We start from the raw sequence: 23206 nt of genomic DNA on the forward strand, positions 1-23206 counted from the left end.
CCCAGAGATTCCCACTTTTTCTGACCACAACTGGGATAGAACGGGGGTTAACGCTACAGAGCTGATAACGATCTACCACTGATGTCATTTTAACATCCAAGCATAGTAAAGCAAAATTCAACCTTAACTGCTGAGCAAAACCCACAAACAAATACTTAAATGACCATCAATGCAAGCCTTGTTTTCCAGAACAAACATAGGTGGCTTCATTCTCTAAAATGGATATCAGTACCTTTGTCAAATGTAATTACAAGTTTGATTTTTCAGTAAAAACTGTTGGTGATTTAAACACCTTCATCCATTCACTTTCCTTTATTCTAACAAAAAAGCCAATTATAGCAGCATGTGTCAAGACATTTCTTGGGCTACTACAGGCAACCATCAAACCCAGGTCTACTCCACAGACAGACGATAGAACAAGATAAAATAAACATGGGTCAGTCAACAGCTATGCAAACAACGATTCCATTCATCCATTCCATTCAGAATTGACCGTCATACTTCACATACAGCCAAACACCCTTAAGAAAAACTGGATATTATTATAATACTCATAAAGATATAATTTCAGAAGGAACGCAGAAGTTATAAAAATGTTTGAAAGGTCAAAATCCTCATGTGTCTCTCTGTATAAGGCATTTGATCGTATCCCCGAGATAAACGGCCTCACTGCCCAATACTCCTAAGGTTGAATCCCTCCCATGTTTTGCCTCTACATAGCACACTTCATATTTCCAGTCCGGTCGGCTACCCTGTCTCTTAGCCTTCTTTTAGTAAGGCCTTCATAGAACAAACCTCATGTACTTTCTAGTCGATGTACCTTCATGGATGGATGTTTACCGTGGTGTCATAAAAATATGTATATATATGTCAGTAGTCCCGCTTTAAAACACATTTTACAGGAATCAGTCAAATGTTTCTTCATGACTTGTTGGACTCAAGAGAACAGTGTATATTTCCTCGCAGGTTCAAACATCCAACTCCAGCTCCGAGCTCTTTGACACACACTGTTACAGTACAAGCACATTGTCACGGAAGATCTACGGCAAGTGTTTTAGGGTGGTCTCAGCGTTGTTGTTTTTTTTAATAATGTCCGCATAGTTTGACACAAACCCATAGATTCTGGCATCAGACATAAAATAAGAGGGTGTTTACGAATAAATCCTCGCTCCCACCCAAAGACATGGTTGTATATCATACCATTTTAAATCACGAGCAGGTATAGAGTAACACTTTTCTCTTTCAGGAGCATCAACGTCAAAGTCTCGCAAACACAGACATTAAGTAACGACAAATAAACCTAATCTGAAAAGAAAATCAGCCAGTGTGTGTGTGTGTGTGTGTGAGAGAAAGAGAGCCAGACAGGAGCCACAGGCTGAGCTCATCTCGTTGGGCTTCAACTCTACGCCTCCCTCTAATTGGTGTCTTTTGCCTTGTGCCGCCATGCAATTGTGGGGGGAAAAAACAGCACCAAGCTTTTAAAACCTCTGCCTCGTCCTCCTCCTCTTCCCTCACCTCCCATCACTCCATCATCTATGGCATCCCAGCGAGGGATGGAGTTGAGGAGAAGCTCCTCTGCTCCACTTCACCCCCTATCATTAACCCAGTGAGGTCATTCAGAAATACTGATGCTGCTCATTTGCCTGTGGTTAAACCTGTAAAAACCCAAGGCGCCACAAATCATAACCCAAGAGCGAACAACACATTCTTAACTTTGAGGAAATAAAATTGAGTTGAATATCGCTGAAGTCGAATATGCTGAAAAAGATGTTTCTCTAAAATCAGTTCCAATGTTTTTTTTCGTTTTTTTTTTCTCATTTCTGAACTGATTAGGGATGAGCTCTTGCTTTCTTCCTGCACCATATTAATTATTTCTTCAGTGATCACATGATTGATGGGTTTATATTCTTACCACAGATATTCGTATTTGGCTCTGCAGTGATGTGATGATTAATACCATAAATCATAGACAGACTCTCCTCACAGACGCACACAGTACAACAACACAATGCAGACATTTCATCAGGGGGACAAAGGAACACCAGCATGAATAGTTGTCTTAAGTCAACCAACACCCTGGCCCCCCGCCCATGGCCCCCAGACAATGTTTTCATCACGGGACCTTCATCATTCGCTATAGGCTCATAAATCTGGAAGCTTCAATAGTCCACTGGGTCACCTTTCACTGGGAGTTGGGTCGGTATTCAGTCATTTTCACGCATGTTGTGGGACGATGCAGAACCCAGAGCACCAAACGCTGCTCCAATAGAGCACTTATAGATGGATCAGGTACCTTTCTGTTCCTGACCTCTGAACAGAGTTCACATGATTACTGTTCCAAGTGAATATAATGTTTAAAAAGGGTGAAATTACATTTACTGCAAAAAAAAAAAGGTTGGAAGCTTCCACTGACCAACAGTTTCAGTCCACAAACTCCAAGTGAACATTATGCAGAAATATCTGTATCTACTCTGTATTTGTAATCTTACTTTCATTTTATTTAACTCATTTTTTTACTCCTATTGGGTTTTTGTCAACTCTGAACCTTCGCTGCTGTAACTAATGAATTTGCCAGTGAAAAAAAAATCTAAATAGAGCCTAATCTAATCCAATTAAGAATAATGTAATCTAATCCAGTCAAATAAAACCGAATCTATACCAATTCAGAATAATTGTATCTAATCTAGTTTATCTTTAGGTCCAAGTGAATATTTGTGCTAAAATTGAAAATATTCTACAATGGCATTTCAAAAGGCCAAAAAAAAGGGCTTTTGAGATCAACTGTGATCTTCAACTCACAACATTTCATCTGTTATTTTGTTAGCTGTTTTTTAGTTAGTTGTGCAGTGGTTTTGCATCAGTAATGCAGATGTTTCTTGACTGAATCATCAATTACTTCCTTTATTTTGCCCCTTTTTGGTCGGCATTTCTTTCCGTCTCGTTCCGTGTGCCATATTTGAAAGTTTTGTAATATCTTAATGATAATGGGAAGGACAGGTACGTATAGATAACCAAAAAAACATAATACCTTCAGTCACACCTATAGGTCAGGCTCTGGCATAAGCAAAATGATGGTCAAAATCAAGATGAAGGAAATGTTTTAGTTCATATAAACACATACGTAGACCTAAATCCTGATGTTTGCTAATGCCAGTGGGGTTTGACTCATTTTATTCTGCTTAACAAGTTCAGTGTATGGTGTTTGCATCTGGGAAGCATCATTGGAATTGATACCACGTTGATCTGAGTAGTGAACTGCGAGGGACAGATGCTTGACTTCCTGCATTTGTGCCCGCATCAGACAACAGGGCCGCCGTGCTCATGATCAAATCTGAGAGTATTTAGTAAACACGATGCATCTGTACAGGAGAAAATAGAGCAACGTCTGCACTGAACTTGTTCTAAATTAAGAGAGAACTGTGTATGATCTGTGGAATGATACGATATAAATGAAATCTATATTTCTGTAAGGCTGGGCGATATGGCTTATAAATAATATTGGATGTGATAATGGATATTTTAAGGTTAAATCCTGACATAGGAGAGATATGGGGATACGAAATTGAACACATGCTGTTTCTCTGGACTCAGGAAAAGTTTTCTGTTGAGATGTTTGTACTTTTCATAAATAGAATTTGTTGGTAAGCAATATTAATCTCACATAAGTTTCGTGATCTATGATCAAAGTTAGTAAAACTTATTTAATCGTTGAGTTGTACACTTTCCTATATTGTATATCTCGATTAAAAAAAGACATGTGTTGCACTTAATGTAATAGACATGTTTTATATGTAAGATAAGATAAGATAATAAGATAAGACATACTTTATTAATCCCCGTAGGGAAATTCAGTCATCCAGCAGCTCAGAAAATAGACAGTATCGCATTGGGAGAATGTTTGATTTAATAATATGCAAATTTCCTTTCAAATGTATATTACTAAAATATACTTATATATGTATATTAATATGGTAATAAGGTAACGATCCTGAAATACCACTAACATATGTAGTTTATACTGACAACATTACTGGATTACTGAATGAATTACGAAATCTACAGAAGGGTCCAATACTAGTCAAAATATCTGGATCGGAAGGATAAAAATGTAAAATATTGGTATCGGACAAGAAAAAATTGTATTGTGCCATCCTTAATGTACAGAAATGTTTATGTTCTCAAAGCCAGATTTAATGTTGCATTTCCCACATCTATTCTTACTGTCCAATATAAGCAGAAATATGCAAAACAATATTGAAATGACAGAAAAGTTTAGAGTTACATTTACAAGAGTTATTCTGAATGCCCTTTGTATGTGCTGATGAGAAGTGAAAAAAAACAGACATAATGCAAGAGTCAGCACTGCTTTGTGACCCTCAGAAAGTTTAACGTGTCTCTGTACAGTCAGCATAAGTGTTTAATGGAGTCAAATTGATTCAAATAAATCTTCACTCACGACCTAAGGAGGTCTGTAAATGAAGCTAATTTGAAGTCAAAGGCTTACCTCTGTGTTGTGTAAAGCTTTCATAAGTATGCCTTCTTGTGTTGCAAGCGCTGTTCACGTTTCAGCTTGGAACAGTGTCAGGGTCATTTTTCAATTTTGTGGTTTGTGAACAGATTACATTCTCTCCCATGACTCCCAGAGAGTACAGACCTTCTGTGGATATGTACAGAAGGGTGTGAGTCTGCATGTGTGTGTGTGTGTGTGTGTGAGTGTGTTTGTGTCCCTGCTGTAGGTCTGCACACATGCACTTCATGGTTTTGATTTTCCTCGTGTTTACGCTCACATTACTTACACCAGACTGCAGTGATGGGTTCTCAGCATGCGACGGGAGCACAACCAAGGCTTTCTTCTAAAATATTCCCCGCACAACCCGAGGTGCTGAGAATAATGCCGGCCCATAAGAACCTTTAAACCTGAAAATCCCCCAAGAGTGAGCAGCTTACGGACAGACGAGCCCCGCTGCTTAATGCTCTGAAGAGTATAAATTATAGCTTTTTGGAGCAACAACTTTTGCTTTTCTCCACAACTTCTCGCTGAGGGAGGTGAAGGATGTAGTTGATGATATCGCCAAATAAAAAAAATGCCCCCCCCCCCCCCCCGAGGATGACTATGAGAGTTCGGAACACTGCTGATAGGACCACAAAAACCATGTTAGATGTAATATTTCTTGCCCTCATTTATGCTGAAGATGCAATGAAGACACAGCAAATGCGTCAATACTTGGGTCAAAGAAAACCTTATTTATGAATATGTGGTTATCGGTTTTCTCAAACACATCATTTCAGGATGCAGGATTGTTCAACAAAAATATTTGGTTATTATTGTTCAGTTATTTAGCCTGCAAGTCACGATCACTCCCTCCACCAAGTATATAATGTTTTTACCCATGTTTTGCTTGTTTGTCAGCAGTATTATACACAAAAGTTAAGCCAATGGATCTGATTAAAAGGATAAATTCTTGGAAATAATTGACAATATTGACCTTGACATAAAAATCAGACATGTTTACAGTGCGAGGATCTACGAGTTTGTACAATTTGGTGCAGATTCGCATAATAATTCAGATCTGGTTTGTCAATGTCCTCTGAGAGCCATTGTGGTTTTCGTTATGATTCATACGCCGATTATTTTCTTAACTCCACTGATTAATTTTATGGTCTATGAATCATCAAAGGTTGGGGAAAAATGCACAATGTATTCTGAATTGCTTATTTAGTCCGACCAACAGTCCAAAGATATTTCATTTTTACTTTGTTTGAGAAGCTGAAGCCAGCAAACGTTTTGGCAACAGATGACACACTTCTTCAATTGCTAAGCTTTTCATATCATAATTGGTTAATCGGCTCAAATTCACAGAGACGTGTCATTTTGAGCATCTTCCGTACACATGTCGTCCATTATGCACTCCAATATTTCCAAAGAAGGTAAGAGAATGCAACATAAGCACATCATGGACTTGACTGTTGTTATCATCAAACAAACACCTGAATAGAAACAGTGAATTCAAAATTGTCTTGAAATATCACATAAAAAATTGTAAAACAAAAGAAGAAAATTGCAAAGACTGGCTTGCCCAAGATCCCAAGGACCATCACTGCGCCAGATGCAGAGCATGCTGCAAAAAGTGGACACCGTGGGAGACTCGGCTCTTACAAGTTGCCCTCCCATCTTAAGCTGTGTCAGCACATTCTGAACTTGAATTTGAGGGAATTGGTCCTACAAAGTCCTTGGAAATTCCTCGAATTTGACGTCAGTGAAGCTGTGAGAGCCTTGGCAATGGAAACAGAACTTCTAGGTGAGTGGAACACTCCACCCATTTAGCAAAAACGGTGGATAGAATGGGGAAAATACTGAAAATGGTGGATAGAACGGGTGAGAAGAGCAACGTGTTGATGACAACATTCAGCTACAACGCCATCCTACAGTATATAAACAGTTCTGTAGTCCCGGTAGCTGATGTCAGACAACCAAGGTAATGCCCTTTGCCAGGAAACGACTCTACCTCAACCTCTATAGACGTATAACGCATTTCAGGCAATATGTCCGATAATTTGTCTCTTTGCCAGCAATTTTCATCAAAAACTTGAAGATGGTGGATAGATGTTTTGCCAAAACAGTCAAGACGGGCTAACAAGAGAGCATTTTACTGGATCCCAAGAGATCTGGAGAGACCGTGGTGTTGAGTCACAACGAAAGGTGGCTACGGGAACCCAGAAGCGATGGATTTCATGGTTAGCTCTTGGTAAATCATGGACTCACACTAGATTTACCAAGAGCTATTCTGCACAGCAATGTTAAATCACCAATTATTTACATTGCACTGCCCATTGCCAATGCTGTTATGCTAATGTGACATGTATAACCTTACAGTGACAACCCTATCTTTAGCTAGTACTCTAGAATTTGTCCATGTATGTCACAAAGCCAGATTGCGTCCATTTGTTTCCCTCCAGGCCCTTGTAAACTTTCAGTGACTTTCTGGAGTTAGATGAAGGGAAGTTTATCAAGCTGTCATTATACTGCAGGTCTGGAATAATTTCCTCTTCCAAACTTGTAAACAGCACCCCATGGGCATTATCAGGACCAGATATAAAGTGTTTGTCAAGTTTTACGATATATCGGTCGATTTCCGTGAATTTATACTGCGTAGTGAACTCTGACAGGTTGAATCCAGCACTGCTCCCGTTCATAGTAACCAGGTCACGCGACATTCTGAGCTCTTTATTTATGACATCCCTTTACGCCTTGCTATCCGTCTGTGGTGACCCAGGCTTTGGCCCCACCGACTACTTACTTTTGTGAACTAGTTGCTAATATTCACTTTACAGCAGTTGGTGGAAACAAATAAATGGACATTGTCTTTTACAGAGTCTTTCAAAATTGATGTCAAATTTGCCGTACATTTTCATGGAAACCTACTAACAATGACAGCAACAGTTTCCTGGACCAACTAAAGCTTAAAACCGGCACCCTCTTCTTCCAGAAAAACCACTAATCTGTACTGGATATATGATGCTAACTGCAGAGAGAAAAATACAACTTTCCAAACAGTACAAATGAGAGACGTGAACGTTTGTTTTACTCCTGTTGTGTATGTATGCCTGGCCACACCAGACAAAGTCATTAGAGCCCACAATAAAGACAGGGATCCATTTAAACATTGCACCTGACTGACTGCACAAGCTCAACACAGCTCTGCATGGGTGGCATGGATCCTTCAGCAGCAGGTAATTATGTTGTAACTTAAGATAACACCGTTGGCTTGAAGTGGAGATTGGCTTTATAACTGAACGGCCACAGGAGCCAAGTGGTCGCTATGAACACTTCACGCTGAGGTTTACATTGGAGTGCTAGTGCGGCTAATAACATTATTAACTGCCACTCTGCAGTTAGTCTGTTTATTTCACGGCATGATCCATGAGGTGAAATAACTTTTCATAGTCACATTTTCATTTCAAAAACAACATCTCTTCTGAATCTATTTAAAGCAGTACTGCCGTCCCAGTGTTTGGACGGAGGATCGTTATCAAAGTCGAGAACTTGTCAGACTGAGGTGTTATTGTTTGGCGGTAACAGTCCTTGTTTTGATGGCTGTGACAAAATCGAATTGTGCTCGTTAGTCTTACTCAACCAGGCCGAAACCACATTCATGGCAAAGGCCTTGGGGGATCTTGCCCACATGCCCATGCACACACAAACACAAACACATGGCCTGGTTTCCATGACTTCAGAGGACATTACATTGACTTATATTTAATTCCTAAACCTGACCCTAACCTCATTCTAACCATACAACATATCTTATCACCTTAAAATTTAATAATTTACCCCATAATGTGACTGTGTAAACAGGTTTAGGTCCCCACAACATGAGTAATACCTGAAACACACACAGAACTAGAAAAAAAAAAGAGGCCTAATCGTAACAATTGCCTCCACTTGGAGGTAATTAGCACATGCATTGCCAAACGTCAAGAGCTGAGACTTCCAAAAAATTCCTGGATGAAACTCTCTGGCAACCAAACATCTTTATAGTACAAGTCTGTCTCTGTTTGTGTCTCTACATGCCTGTGTAAATGCTCGCCGAACGTGGACGAGAATATAAACATCTGCAAGAGGGAGTGCAACCTGAAATGTAAACAATTAAAAAAAAAAATCAATCAGGCCGCCAAATGTGTGCGTGGCCTTCACACGCCAAGGAGGAGGGGCAGTTCATTCAGAAGACGAGGAGGTAAGAGTGGAGGGGAGGAAGACGAGATAGGAGAGCATTAATCAAAGACGTAGTGTTGGATGCCGTGCGAGAGCAAGGCGACATGTGATAGTAATCACAAACATATGGGTTTCCATATTGCACAGCACAGTATGTGGACATGGAAGCACACCGATAAACAGAAATATGGAGTGACACTGGGTTCGCGCTATGCAAGTTTCTCTGCGGAGGCGAGAGTGGATGCAACAGTAGCCAGCAACAGACACACTACTGGTTGTGTACATTCACACACACACATTTGTTATGTGGGTGTTGTGGTGTGAGGTCTTATCCCTGGTGGTATTACCTCAGCAGCACCACTCCAGTACCCACAGTGCACTGGTGTGAGACCACATCAAGCGGGGGAAGATTATTTGCTGTGGCACTATGAGGGGCCAAGGCTTGACTGAACACATATGTTTGATGGAACAAACACAGGGGGCGAGAGATAGATCCCCAGTCCAACGCCACGTGGCTTTACACCACATTCACCAGCACTCAGCACTTTCTACAAGAGCACTGGAGCCAGTGCTCTTGTAGAAAGTGCTCTTACATGTGCCAAACAGCACTCAGCCAGCCAAAGCGAACAAGTCAAGAAGGCAAAAGTCTCCAAATTCACTGCTACTCTGTGTAGAACTTTCCTATTTTCCTATTTTTAAATGCACAATAGACATAATTTCCAGGGCAATTTTTTTTTTTATCCATTGTCATAAGTTTGTCTTGCGAACAAATATAAGAGTCACGGAATCTCTGAATTTGCTGGCTCGGCAAAAACAGACAGTGGTATGCATGGCTAGCTGGCGTCACAAAAGCAGTTATTAAGACGCAGTTTGGACCCAAGGTTTTCCAGTCCAGCTTCAGCACATGCAGATTCTCATAGAGCCGAGGTTTCTAACCAACTCAATCACTATTACTGCCGTGTGGACAGATTCAGGAGGTAAGTTGTCTGAAAAACATGGGTCTGAAAATGAATACAAATTAGCAAAATCAAATGAATCAAGAGTGCGGTGATGGGATGCACTGCGTCAGAATGGAGACCTCTGTAAGTCAAGAAAAATGTTGAAACCTTTGAAATTCACAAATTTTCCATTTTGAAACTTGAATTGAATCTAAAAGCAACCAGGCAACTATTGGACAATTCCTGCTGTCATTCACACATGCTTTATTGACCATTTGATTCTAAATGGGAACAAAATTTTACAACATTTAAACAAGTGATTGAGACCATTAACACATCAAGGAAATGCTTACAGACATTATAAAGTACACTGCCAGCTAAGTGCTTCTGTATGTATGTGTATTTGGTTTTTACATTCTTTCTGGAAATAGAGGAACCTCTATTTCCAGAAAGAATATTGGGATGACCAATTGATACTCGGTATAGATATCGGTCCAATATTGGTCAAAATCATTGGATTGGCTATCGGACAGATAAAATGGGAGAAAATATTTTGTTGAATATCTCTAACTTTTTATGAGTAGTGTGTCTTTGAAACAGCGTGAAATGACAAGCACAATTGTGTTGTAACAGCCTCGTAGTTTGAAAGGTCTCATTAAGACATTGGTCTCAGTAGATTCTCAAGTTTATGATATCAGTATCAGACATGTGCCATCTCTAATTGAGAGCATTAACTCAAGATTACAGACTATAAATCTAGTGAGAAGTAGGATAATTTCCCTATCAACTTACATTCAAACAAAGTTTTTTGGCAGATATGACCCATAGTGGCTAACTGCTAAGTTAAGTGCTACATGTGTCCTACTTCCTGGCCTTAATTTGTTCAGTTTATATGCTAAGCTAAGACAATCATCTTCTACGCCCAGCTGCATGTTCTCCATACAGAAATGAGAGTGGAACTGATTAACTCCCAGCACAACAACAAAATTTCACAAAATGTTTACCAATGCCATGTGGTGTTTTTTGCTTTATAAAGTTGTATTTACAAAGGTTTACAAAGTTTAGAAGAATTTGAAATCCATGTGGTACATATGCATGACTGGTATTTGCTGGCTGTGCAACACAATCCATGTTTTTCTGCTAAACAGTTGTCTGCTTCCTCGATATTTTGGCATGTTTTTATGTTTCTAAGCATGTCAAACTCAATCTAAGGAAAAGTGTGAACTACGTGCGCTGAGAAAAAGATACAAGGATGACTGGGAAATACTTGGCTCAACAGCACTACAAGTGGTCAAAAGCTCAAGCTCTAATTTGAAGCGGTATTAACACCAGGGGGCACAGCACATAGCAAAGAATAACTTGAGACTACACATCCTCTCTGCATGCCAAAACAAACATCCCCATCCTTTTAATGAAGATAAATGAAGTGTTCAAAATGTACAAGAGCATTGCCCTTTCCACCTGGCGCAACATGCAAAACACAGCTGCCATGTCAGCGTGCAGCTGAACCATGGGACCCTCTCTCTCTGCGTGAGCTGCTGCCTCTGTTAGTAAGTGCCACCTTAGCCCCACCTGCCCAAGCCCAATCACTCCAAACAGTGACACCATGGCTATAGGCGGAACCATCTCAACACTTGGTCGGTCACCCATGATGTTTTTAAAGGGGGGGGTCTGTTGCTGTGTGAGGTGGGTTAATGATGGTAAGACATTAAGGCCTGGATTACTTAGCATGTGATGAAGTAAGAAAGGGAGGGGGGGCAGGGAAGTACAGACATTAAACAAAACGTCTAACATGTAACAAAACAAAGCAGAGGGAGAAACAAAGGTGACGAGACAAAAACGGTGCAAGACAACAAAAGCCACGATTCCACAGAACTTGTGAAGACAAGCAAAGTGGAAATGTCGTCACAGCACAGGCCTGGGGTCTTTACTGTAGAGTGGGGGCGCTAATGACTGCCATTACCACCACTTAACTGTCACAACCCATAATATGCTGACTTATTATTGGTGTGGTTAACAGAAAATATGACCCAGAGCAGCAATCAGTGCAGGTTGACCTCCAGTGCAGCCTAAAGTGGATTGTAGAGCAGAAGAACAAATTATAATAACTATTTCCTATTGCATGTGTGGGCACTTATTCTTGACTATTAGATAAAATATTCAAAAATTGAACTCACTATGATGTGATGTGACTCACTACTGTTGCGTTAACACTACAATAAGAATCCCACTGACGCCAAGGTAACGTGTGAACAAGTTCAACTTGAATTGATTGCTTTGATATTCCACCTTTGCCTATTTTAACATGGTCCAAGAAAACACAAGACAAAAAGTGTCCAAAAGAAAATCTGTTATATCATGTATAATGTCATCTTTAGTCAAAACCAAACATGTTTGTGTAGAATTTCATCGTGCAACTGTGTTTCATAACCACATTGTGTGACCCCACCTTTTGCCTTATGGCTCCACAAGGCCCTCTAACCCTCATCTGGAGGATAAAGGAAGGCGATGAATGGATGTTTCAAACTGATAGCATTCCACTGGTAGGAAACGTCATAATCTCACAAAATACACAGAGAAACAGAGGCACACTCCTCTGGTAAATGAAGGCTCATCTTTCAATAAGCCACTTCTAAGGTGCCTGTTAGCAGGTCGACAGCAGAAGACTGAGGAGAAATTGCGCGGTGGTGACTCTCTTTGTCTCTGTTCTATTCTTTTGTCTAAAAGTTCTGCTTCTCTCTTCTATCTGTCTCCATTTCACAGGCTGACAAAGATCAGAAGTGTCTTTTTTTCTCTCTCTCTCGTTCTCTCGCAATCAGCCCGAGGTTGTGAAGCAGCTGCCACCTGCGTGTCGCCTTTGGAACTGAAATTTCTCCAGAGATCGAGTTTCAAGTGCCACTTTATTCTTCAAAGTTTAACATTTCCAGAGCTAAACAATTACAGCTTCACAAACCAAAATATTAACTTAAAGGTGCATTATGTAATAAATCTAAAGCAACTGGCCATAAATCCTCCTAATATGTCACAGAGACTCAGGAATAATGTTCATATAACAAACTGAACTCAACAACAACAGTACAGCCAAAATATTTAAATAAAAAAAAATATTTTGCAGACTGCAAATCAGGTTTATGTTTTGAAATCATGTTTTGGCATGTGGCGCCACCTACCGCCATCTACCAATCATTGCAGTCAGTAGAGTCTTAGCTGCTGTGCAACCACGGGTTGCCAGTTACGTCAGAAAACGAAACCTAAAAGACCTTGGTATTTTGAATTTGAATGTTGTAACCGTTTTTGGCCACACTCTTACATATGGCACCTTTAATTCATTCTAACGAGACTGCAAGATTCAGTCAGAATTAACGAAGCATCAACAAATTAGTTTGAAAGAATCGCTGAAAACATCTGGGATAATCCAAGTACATATACTTTGCACGTTTTTGCTGAGTTACAGTTTACTCTTTGCGGAAGTTCAAACTAACATGGAGGAAAAATTTCATTTCAAGGCCAAGTATATATATGAGCAGCTTTTCTGTTTATCTAGACAGTCTTATTCATTCAGTCTTGTTACAGTGGGGTGGAAAGAAACAACAGTTCAACCATCAGACCCCCTTCACATTTTGATTCAGGAACTTCCCAATCCAATAAATGTACTTAATATTTGTTTATGAATGCTGACATTCTCGAAGCATGACGGTACATGCCTGCCATCACAAAATAAACATGGATGAATTTAGAAAGGTATGTAAGGACTGAGCTGTATAAGACAGCTTTATTCCTTTGAAGGAGCTTGTGTTTATGCTGCCAGGAAAAACACTTTCCTTACGGATAGACCAATTCACCTGTGACACTCTGAAGGGTGCTGGGGAAGGAGGACCGTGTTATTGCCCACGAACCAATCATGGCACATACTAATGAAGCCAAATAACAACAAACAATCACACCTATCCAGTCTTTAGTTATCCTCAGTCTGCATGGTTGAAGACAGTGTGAAGAAGCTGAGAACCAGGCGAGAACCTGCCAACTAAACAGTAAAAAGCCTTGATTATAGGTGACCACTTTGCTGTGGGGCACCAGTGTTAACCACTGCGATGCTCTGTGAAGCGGAGCACAATTTAAAGCTGAAAGTAAAGAGGTCTCCAAATTCTTCAACAGTTCCAAAAGAAGTTTAGGTTTTCCGTGAACAGATTATCATGACCGCAGGCCCTGGACACAAGTTGGCTACAGATATTTACCCACACGTGCAAGTAGTACATGTGCACTGCAGGTGCCTTGGAGCAACCTACAACCACGCACAGTCTCTTTTTCTGCCATTGGGTCTTAAAAAGCAAGTTAAAAGCAACGAATACTTTCAAATATACAATACATTATGAAACTGAGGTCAGGGCAAAGTTAACATGAATACCACTTAGGAAGAAAAAAAACAATCTCTAAAAGAAGGTGTTTGATCCTGCTTTAAAGTCCGATGTAGAGGAAAAAAAACGAATGTTATTTCTAAAGAAATGTCACTGTATTTGATCAGTGTTCAAAGGCTGTAGAGACTGGCTGAATAAAATGTATATTAAAGTAAAACGGGGCGTTTACTCAAGCGTAAAAAGCCTGTGAAACATGTGGGAATGATTATTCACCTTTTGGAAGCGGCCATATATACAGTACGTGTGAAGAACTCGAAACACATAACGCCTTCAGTGCAATTAGAACACTCCAACATTACAATTCACCTCAAACTGCGTTCTCATTAGCGGTGAGGATCAAGCACGTTGGATCAATTTTCACAGATTCCCTCTCAAAATTGTGCAGTGAGCAAAGGCATCACAGACGGACAATGAAACAGGTGAGCAGCTGAAAACCTCCTTCTCACCCAATTAGAGCAAAAACATCTGGGTGAGAGATCTGCTTCAATAAAAATGCTACGGCCTGGACTCACGTCTCATCAAAGGTGACGACAGAGTGGGAGTAATGTGATGCCAAAAACCTACCCCACCGTCATCAAACGTGCAGCATTTACTGTATGTGAGTGCGTGTGTTACTGTGAGTGTAAAGCCAACAGTCAGATTACACTCCCGATGTCCCACGGTCATCATCCACTTGTTACTGAAGAGTCATATGGTTGTTTTGAATTTAAAAAGCAGATTGATGCAAGAGTTGCGTAAGAGTTGTATAAGGTCAAGGTTTTTGGATCAATCAAGCACTTACCGGGTCCTCCGGCCTTTGGCTGCTTTCATGGAGAGGCTCTTCGGGGAGGTGGTCTCGTCGAATCAGAGTGAATTCTCTGATGAACACTGCGTCGCCATCATTGGCCCACACAGCAACCTGAGAAATTGGGATACAGAACGAGGTTCATTGCCAGGTGAAGCTTACGCATATATATATATATATATATATATATATATATATATATATATATATATATATATATATATATATATATATATATATATATATATATATATATATATTGCTGTGGTGTACGTCCTTATGTTTACCCATTATTCAAATATGTACATAGATTATAGAATAGATTCTTATGTTTAAAGGTGCCATATATAAGAATGTGGCCAAAAACAGTTACTACATTCAAATTCAAAATACCAAGGTCTTTTAGGTTTCGTTTTCTGACGTAACTGGCAACCCGTGTTTGCCAGGCAGCTGAGACTCTACTGACTGCAATGACTGGTAGACAGCGGTAGGTGGCGCCACATGCCAAAACATGATTTCAAAACATAAACATGATTTGCAGTCTGCAAAATATTTTTTTAATGCAAATATTTTGTCTGTACTGTTGTTGTTGTTGAGTTCAGTTTGTTATATGAACATTATTCCTGAGTCTCTGTGACATATTAGGAGGATTTTATGGCCAGTTGATTTGGATTTATTACATAATGCACCTTTAAGTTGTGTTTATGTAACACAATCATTCCTCATTTTGGAATCAACTTACATCCATCCATTCATCCATCCATCCAGTTTCGCTCCCGAGAAAAATCACTTAATTATGGTTTTGTACAGATATAACTATATATATTTGATTTATTTTATTGATATAAATTAAAAAACAGAGAAGCAACTTATGAGTGTTTGGTATCACAATGTATTTGCATGGTGCATAAACATGATATATGACTATATACCTATATCTATATGTAGATATAGTCTTACAGAAATGTTAGCACAATTTTGGAGTAATGGAAATAATAGGATATGTAGGTAAACTGGAGTCAAACTTCTGTTTCTATTTGCAATCTTTTCTTTTTCTTTTTCTTTTTTTTTTGGGGGGGGGGGGTTGTCCTCTTAACCTCACATCCCTGCAGATGAGGGGAAACATTCAGGGCTCTGGAGGAAATCACAGCTCGAGACATGTGATAGCAAAAGACGCAGCAGCCCTCCTGTTGGGGGAGATGAGCAGAGGGTGAGGACGGATAGGCCCCATTAGCAGCACAGCGGGGCCCGCATTCTCGAGGATGCACATATTCACAGAGCAGAGGCCCTCAGCTGCTCCCTGTGGGTCATAAACACCCTGCAATGACCCAGGTCAACTGCTTCCTGGGCCTGTGCCAAGGCAGAGCGCGAAGCAGAGCAGGGGATGTGGGTTTGAGGTACTTGATGTTATTCACATTGTAAAAAAAAAAAGGGTTGCAAAAGTCCTCCTAACCAACTATAGCAAAACGTATACAACTTTCTATGGGAAAAGCCCACAAAGCGAACTCTTAAAGAAGATAAATGAAATCTGGTCTAAAGCCTTACACTCAGCACTGCGCTGCTGTGGAGGCATCTGTAACAACACATAAGTCACCGCAGTAAAATTAAAAAAAAAATGTGGGCAGAAGCCTCCTCGGATGACAAAGATCATAATGTCCAGGAACATTTCTGTATGGTATGTATCTGCAGATGTTGCAGCTGTTGGGCCACATGCAGCATTTCTGTTTATCTGCTCACACTTTACATTCCAGTAGATTAAAAATACAGCTCGGGGCTGGGCGATAATACGATAACGATATGTATCGCAATAGAAAACTTCCGCGATATCAATAAAAAAACAAGTTGCTGCCATGCTTGCAACATGTAGTGGTCAGAGCCGCTGCAGTGGCTGTCAAACAGCCAATCACTGAACAGTCATGTTTGGTTGCACCATCCTCTTCAAACAGCACATTTTTTGGTTACTTAAATTCCGACCACAGTCACGCCAATATCGCCTAAATTACAAATGACGGCAGACGACCGTAACCACCAAGAGTTTATCAGTAATTAGCCCACAGTAATTCTCATTGCCAAGCTATTACCTGTATTTTACTAAAAATACCGAGGTAATAAAAATAATGCATTACTGTAATGTTATCTACTTAATACCCTACTACTCGGTACTATTACTATTATTATACTATTACCAAGCTGGAAATTGCATTACAAATACTGTGGTATTGTATTACCTCCAAATTACAACATTTATAATGTATTTTAAAAAAGAATAAACAATAATGATTCACATTTGACTATTTGTATAATATTGATTTATTATATACCTATATTAGAAACTAGTGCAATACACTGGGAAATTTTCAACACCAAGTTTCTCAGACCTCTCGACTACAGTAAACATTACACGTATATACCCCTGATGCTTGAACACATGACGTATGAGAGGCCAAATAATTGATGAGAGACATTTTTATCAAAATACAGCCTGCTATTTGGTAATATGAACACGGCATGAGGTCTCTGCTGACAGTGTTGCACTGAGGCATGTCCTCTCTGCCATCCATGCTGAAAATTACCCCACAATCCAGGGGTAAAGCAAACACAAGTCGAGCACATACATATATATGAACATTAGGAGTTGTGCTAATGTGTGTGTGTCAGCCGAACAGGACGTACTAAAAACCATTGGTGTGACCAGATGTCCTTGCTCAAGGCAAAGCGGAGGCACCTTTGACATGAACAAGCCGATTGTGTCGCTCTCAACGGGTTTCCCACTTTTTCACTCGAAAAATGATTTTCTCACACACTTCTCGTGTCTTGACACCAGACGGATCTGGCAGCAATTTTCTTGTCATTTTGAAACCTGCATCCATCTTCCTTAAAGTCGTGGAATATGCTGGAGTCAGAGTGAAATACAGACCGATTACATGACAGCGAAACTCAGTCGTGATGGAGTCCTAAACGGAGAATCAATCAAACCATTGGCACCTAGTGGATGCTGTAAACATCGCTTTATTTGCAAAACATGCGGCCTGGATTATGTTTATGGCTAAAAAGCTGCAACTAACGATCAAATGTATTATCAGTTAACCTAGTAAAATATTTTCTCAATTAATGTAGTACTTCAATGTATTCATTTCCCTACGATGTGGCCCTAATTCCATTTATAATATGTATTCATCCATTCATTTTCTACCACTTTATCCTCCACAGGAGGGTCAAGAAGGCTGCTGTTCCTCAGCTGACATAGGGCGATAGGCGGGGTACACCCTGGACAGTTTGCCAGTCCATCACAGGGACACATAACCAGACAAACAACCATTCACTCTCACATTGATGGTCAATTTAGAGTGTCCAATTTACCTAATCCCCATATTGCATGTTTTTGGACTGTGGGAGGAAGCCGGAGAACCTGGAGAAAACCAATGCACACATGGGGAGAACATGCAAACTCCATGCAGATGGGTTTGTCCAACCGGGGCTCGAAAATAATGGAAAATCTTCAGTGTTTCCCAAATCTCAAAATGACAATGTCTTCAACAGATTTGTTGGTTTGTCGATTGGTTGGTTGGAGGGAGGGAGGTACAGTAATTGTTGTAGGCCTACTTGTAACATGCCTCCCCACTAAAAAAAAAAGGGAATCTGTATCCGTCCAACATGTTATGACATTTAGGCACATTAAAGGGCAAAAAAAGCAAAGTTATGCAACACTGACAACTGTATTTGATGCCCACATTACAGCAAATACACCCATCAGTGTCTTCAACTGGGCAACTGAGCATCTAGGCTGGCCAAGTGACAAAAAAGACTTTCACTCTTCAGTAGGGATGTGCAACAATAGATCAAAATTGTGTCACCATATCCCAGCATGATATTTGCAATAACAATATTCATGATAGTTCCCCGAATTTCAAAATAAAAGTGTTTTGAAAGTGGCGGGCCACATGAATATATGGATGGAAGCAAGTGGAAATTCATTTTGTGCTTTTAAACAAACAAAAACTGGTCTTAAATCAGTGGTGCAGTATTTTTAAAAGGCAAAGTGGTATGCAGAGATGCAATAATACACTATTAAAATTGCAGTCATATGTTCAATTCAATCGTAATAAAAACAGGCGGGAAAAAGGGCTCTTTTCATTCCACTACATGGAGCCTTTTCCTGTGTCGGATGTTTTCGGTGTATTTGAGTTTACACAAGCACACACTCACTCAGGCAATGTTTGAGATGAATTGAAATAAAAATGACAGGGGTTAAGAAAAGACACACTCCTGGGCATCTCTGAAAGTACACATACGTGGCCCAAATCCAGCGTCAGTGAGGCTGTAAGTGTGTCAGTTTGACAAAAGACAAGGGAGAGGGTAAAAAGCAGGGGAGCTAGTTTGGTGACTCATTAACCTCCGAGGTGAGTTAGATTTCAAAGAGCATGGAGAAGAGGAAGTGAACTCGGGGGCAAGTTGGGTCTTCAAAAGCGCCTTAATCAACAGTAATAACATCCAGTGTGATATTACAATTAAGGTTTCCCATAATGTGGTGCCAGCTTTCAGTGTTTGGGTGGAAACTGTGAAAAGCCATTGACTTTTACCTTTACTTGCGTTTCGTGCACCGCTGCCTTTGATGAATAAAATTCTGTCCTGTGTTTAGATAAGGACACCTCTTTTTTCAGGACTGGCTCCTGTCAGAATGAAACCTAAGAGGAAATATACATTTTTGCTAATCCACTTTCAAAGGGGATTTACATGAGTTTTCACTGAACACATTTCACGGAGGAAATATTGTGGCCTTTATTTTTCGCTTCTTCACTTCCGTTATGTCCATCACTGGCCACCTACATGACTAGTGGTGGATTTTTGTGTTTCCCATATTGGAACCACAGGATTACGATGTGCTTTTTTAATATTTAATATGTTCTTATTACAAACTAAAGCCAGTTTAGGGTTTTATGAGTGATAAAGAAATCATACAGGCCATGATGGGATCTTAGCTAAATTCAGAAGACGAGACTCTAGTATTAGACCCTATCCACATGGGAAAATGACCGGTATGTGGCACTGTAGCGCTGCAAAGACACCAAAACCAGAGAAGAAGGCGCTGTGCACAAACATCTTTAGTATAAATTACAATGTGTACAATCACAGAGGCAGAGACAGAATGAAGAAATTCAGGGCGACAAAGGCAAGAAAATAAGAAAAAGTTATCATAAAGTGAAATAGACCAAACAATCTCCAAAACCAAGAAGACAAAGACGACGACGATGAAGCTAAGCAACAGTGAAAGCAAGAGAGGTGGGACTATGATATTGTCATTTTCCCAAAGTAGTGTAGGGTGGCATTTTGAGGATTTACTACACTGGGACCGGTTTTCAAAAAGTGCTCCCAAAAATCAGGGTTAAAAACGCCCATACGATACAAATCTTTGGTGGATTCACCTATACTCCAGGTCTTGCAGTTCATGTCTAACCTCTGTGGGACACGGAATAAAACTGAAAATACCACTTTCATCGCGTTCTCCGATTCCTGATGGATTATCGAGCTACCTTTATGTTCTTCTTCATGCAGCCTTTGAAGATGTACTCTATATCCCTGCCTTCTCTGCCAGGTTTCTCTCAACTTGATTTATTGATCCCCGTCTCCCACGAGCACTTTTATCCCATGAGCATGAGTAGAAGAGTGGCAAAGAGCTCAACTTGTCTCCATTTCTGCCCTCGACACCTCCCGTCGATTCAATTCATGACGAGTGCAAGGAAAAGCCTCAGGGGGGAACAAAGGAGGAAATCTACCTTTGACAGGTGAACATTTTTTTTTCCTGGCACTGTGATCATATCCCATTGTGCTTATAGACTCAGTTATTCCCATGTATTAATGTGTGTCATGATGCTTGACCTCTTTCTAATGATGCAAAAACACTTCTATATTGATCACATTAACCATTTAGTGAGCTTTACCTTTACTTTATATCCAAACTGTTCAACCTGAGCTGTCCAGTGTGGGCTGATGACCTTCATGACAATGCATGAGAATATGTCGAATACATACATTTGTTTGTGAATCTATACATTTACGAATCTTAAAATGATTGATTTAGTATTTTAGAAAATGACAATTTGCAGTTTTCAAGTCTTTATTTTTTAAAAGGTCAGTAATTCCTTCTTAAATTACAGCTGCATGTTTAATATACTGACACACATACATAAATGTGTACATGTAAATATAATTTTTTTTTTTTCCTGATGTATTTCTGCTTTAGGGCTGCAACAACTAATCAATCAAATACAACATAATCAGCAACTATTCTGAGAATTGATTAATCGGTTTGAGTGTTATTTTAATTATTACAAAAAAAATTCAGATTTTTTTCTTAAAAAAGAAACACTGATCAAAATATGATAATAAAGTGCCCTCACACTTGACACTTTATTCTCAAATGTATATTTTATAATATACATTGTGATGTGTCCTGCCTTCTTGTACAACTGTCTTTACCTTCTCTAACATCTAAATCTATATTTGATTTTCCTCACAGATATCACATATATTTAGCTTTTTTGCTTTTTCGTCTTAGATTTAAAAGCTGCAACAGTCATTTTTGGGGGAAATCAATACATCTAAAACTGATTCGTTTTGAGGAACACCAAACAATATTTTGTGAACCAAACTAATCTAAACTAATCACTTAATCGATTGACAGCTTGACTGATTATGGAAATAATCATTAGTTGCAGCCCTTCTCTGGTCGATTGTGCACTTTCTCTTCAGTTTTAGTTTTGAAGAATTGATCATCTAAAGCCAAGAATAATGACTAGCACTATAAAATAAAGTTTATATCACATTACTGTGGTTTGAATTGAACTTTTAAAAACAGCTCATGTTGAGCACTGATCAGCCACAACAGTGGTTCCCAACCTTTTTTCCTTGAAAATTGCTTTTTGTCCAAGACAAACCATGCCCCCAACCCGAAACCCTGTCCATGCACACACACACACACACACAAAGAATAAAGTGAATTATTACGAACGTTTATATGCAAAAATAAACAGCAGTTGTAGGTTTTTGTTCCTATTCTCACCGTGTATATGGATAAAAACTGTCGCTAACTGACCTGGTGAGTTTTGAGATTTGCTTAATGGTCACAGAAGTTCAGAGGTCACAGAGGTGTTGGTAATAAATAGCTTCATAAATTTAAAGGTGAACCAAAAACATGGGTTTATTGTTCTGATTATTATAATAGTGTGTGATTTGGATTTTCTAAATTTAGCACACAAGCAGCACAACCCCCCATGTGATCTATGGTGCCCCCCTGAGGGTAACCACAGAGCCAAATCATTAAAGGTCCCATATTATACCCTATTTCTCCAAGTTAACCTCATTCCCTGGTGTCCTAATGAACATGTCTGTGACATGTTATGGTCCAAATACCATAAGGATGAAGCACCACAGTTCAATCACTTTGCCAAAACAGCCCTGTTCAGAACACTCGGTTAAGTAGTATCTCTTTAGGTCCATTTTAAAGGTCCACGTTAAAAAAAAAAAAAGTAACATGAAACTTAAGGGACAGGATATGACATCATCCACAGAGGCTACTGGGAGCTAACAACAGTTAGCATTTGGAAAAGTGATCATTTGCAGTCTCTAGCAGGCACATTGCGTCATAAATAACCATAATATACATAAATAATATATGTATCCACTGGACAGATAAATCCTCTGAGGGTGGAAGTTTGTGTAGGACTCTGTGCTGCACTGTGGAGCCAAGAATAGAACTTTTCGCAGACTTTTTCGGATAACTGTTGCCCTCCCCAGCACTCTTATAGACAAAGCGGAGCTCCGCGAGACAACAATTCCTATAAAAAATGTTGATTTTGCATAATATGAGACCTTTAAACTGGTAACTGCTTTTAATGCTGCCGTAATCCCTTTACGCACAAGTTATAGTGTTGAGAGTTCTAATACCACTCCTCTTGTATGGCTTCTCTGAATGAGGCACAAGGATACACAGACATCTGAAGAAGTCATCATCGATCACTTTATACCAGAGTTGTCACCAGACTGAGTTCCCTCCAAACCACAAAAAAATATCAGCCTGCAACACAAACAGAGATCAAATACTGTAATGCTCACAACGGCTGTATACCTTAACAATAAATCACACTTCTGCACACGCCAGCTGACCACAAGCTGAATGCAACACGATCACTCGACCAGTCAGAGTGCGTCACATTAGCGCGTAGCATATTTTCTGCTAAGCGGACAGACTGGTTAGTCCACCTGCTGACCATGTGTGAGGTCGCAAAGGCTCATCCTGGAGTGTCTACTTCTGAGAGGGGGCTAATTATGTGCTGGTGTAAACATCACCTGTCACACA

General features: G+C 39.8%; 1 protein-coding gene across 1 annotated transcript in view; it reads right to left on the reverse strand.

Moving 5' to 3' along the window:
* The window catches only part of LOC310939431 (ADAMTS-like protein 1), a gene marked incomplete at its 3' end in the record, with an annotated part of 97757 nt that overhangs the window by 46060 nt on the left and 28491 nt on the right, over nucleotides 1–23206 (reverse strand). The window contains exon 2 of the mRNA XM_083904186.1: nucleotides 14848–14964. Coding sequence (XP_083760312.1) covers nucleotides 14848–14964 — 117 coding nt within the window. The remainder of the gene's footprint in view (nucleotides 1–14847; nucleotides 14965–23206) is intronic.

Source organism: Microchirus variegatus, assembly GCF_963457635.1.
Source record: "Microchirus variegatus genome assembly, chromosome: 2".
In the NCBI taxonomy this organism is placed as follows: domain Eukaryota; kingdom Metazoa; phylum Chordata; class Actinopteri; order Pleuronectiformes; family Soleidae; genus Microchirus; species Microchirus variegatus.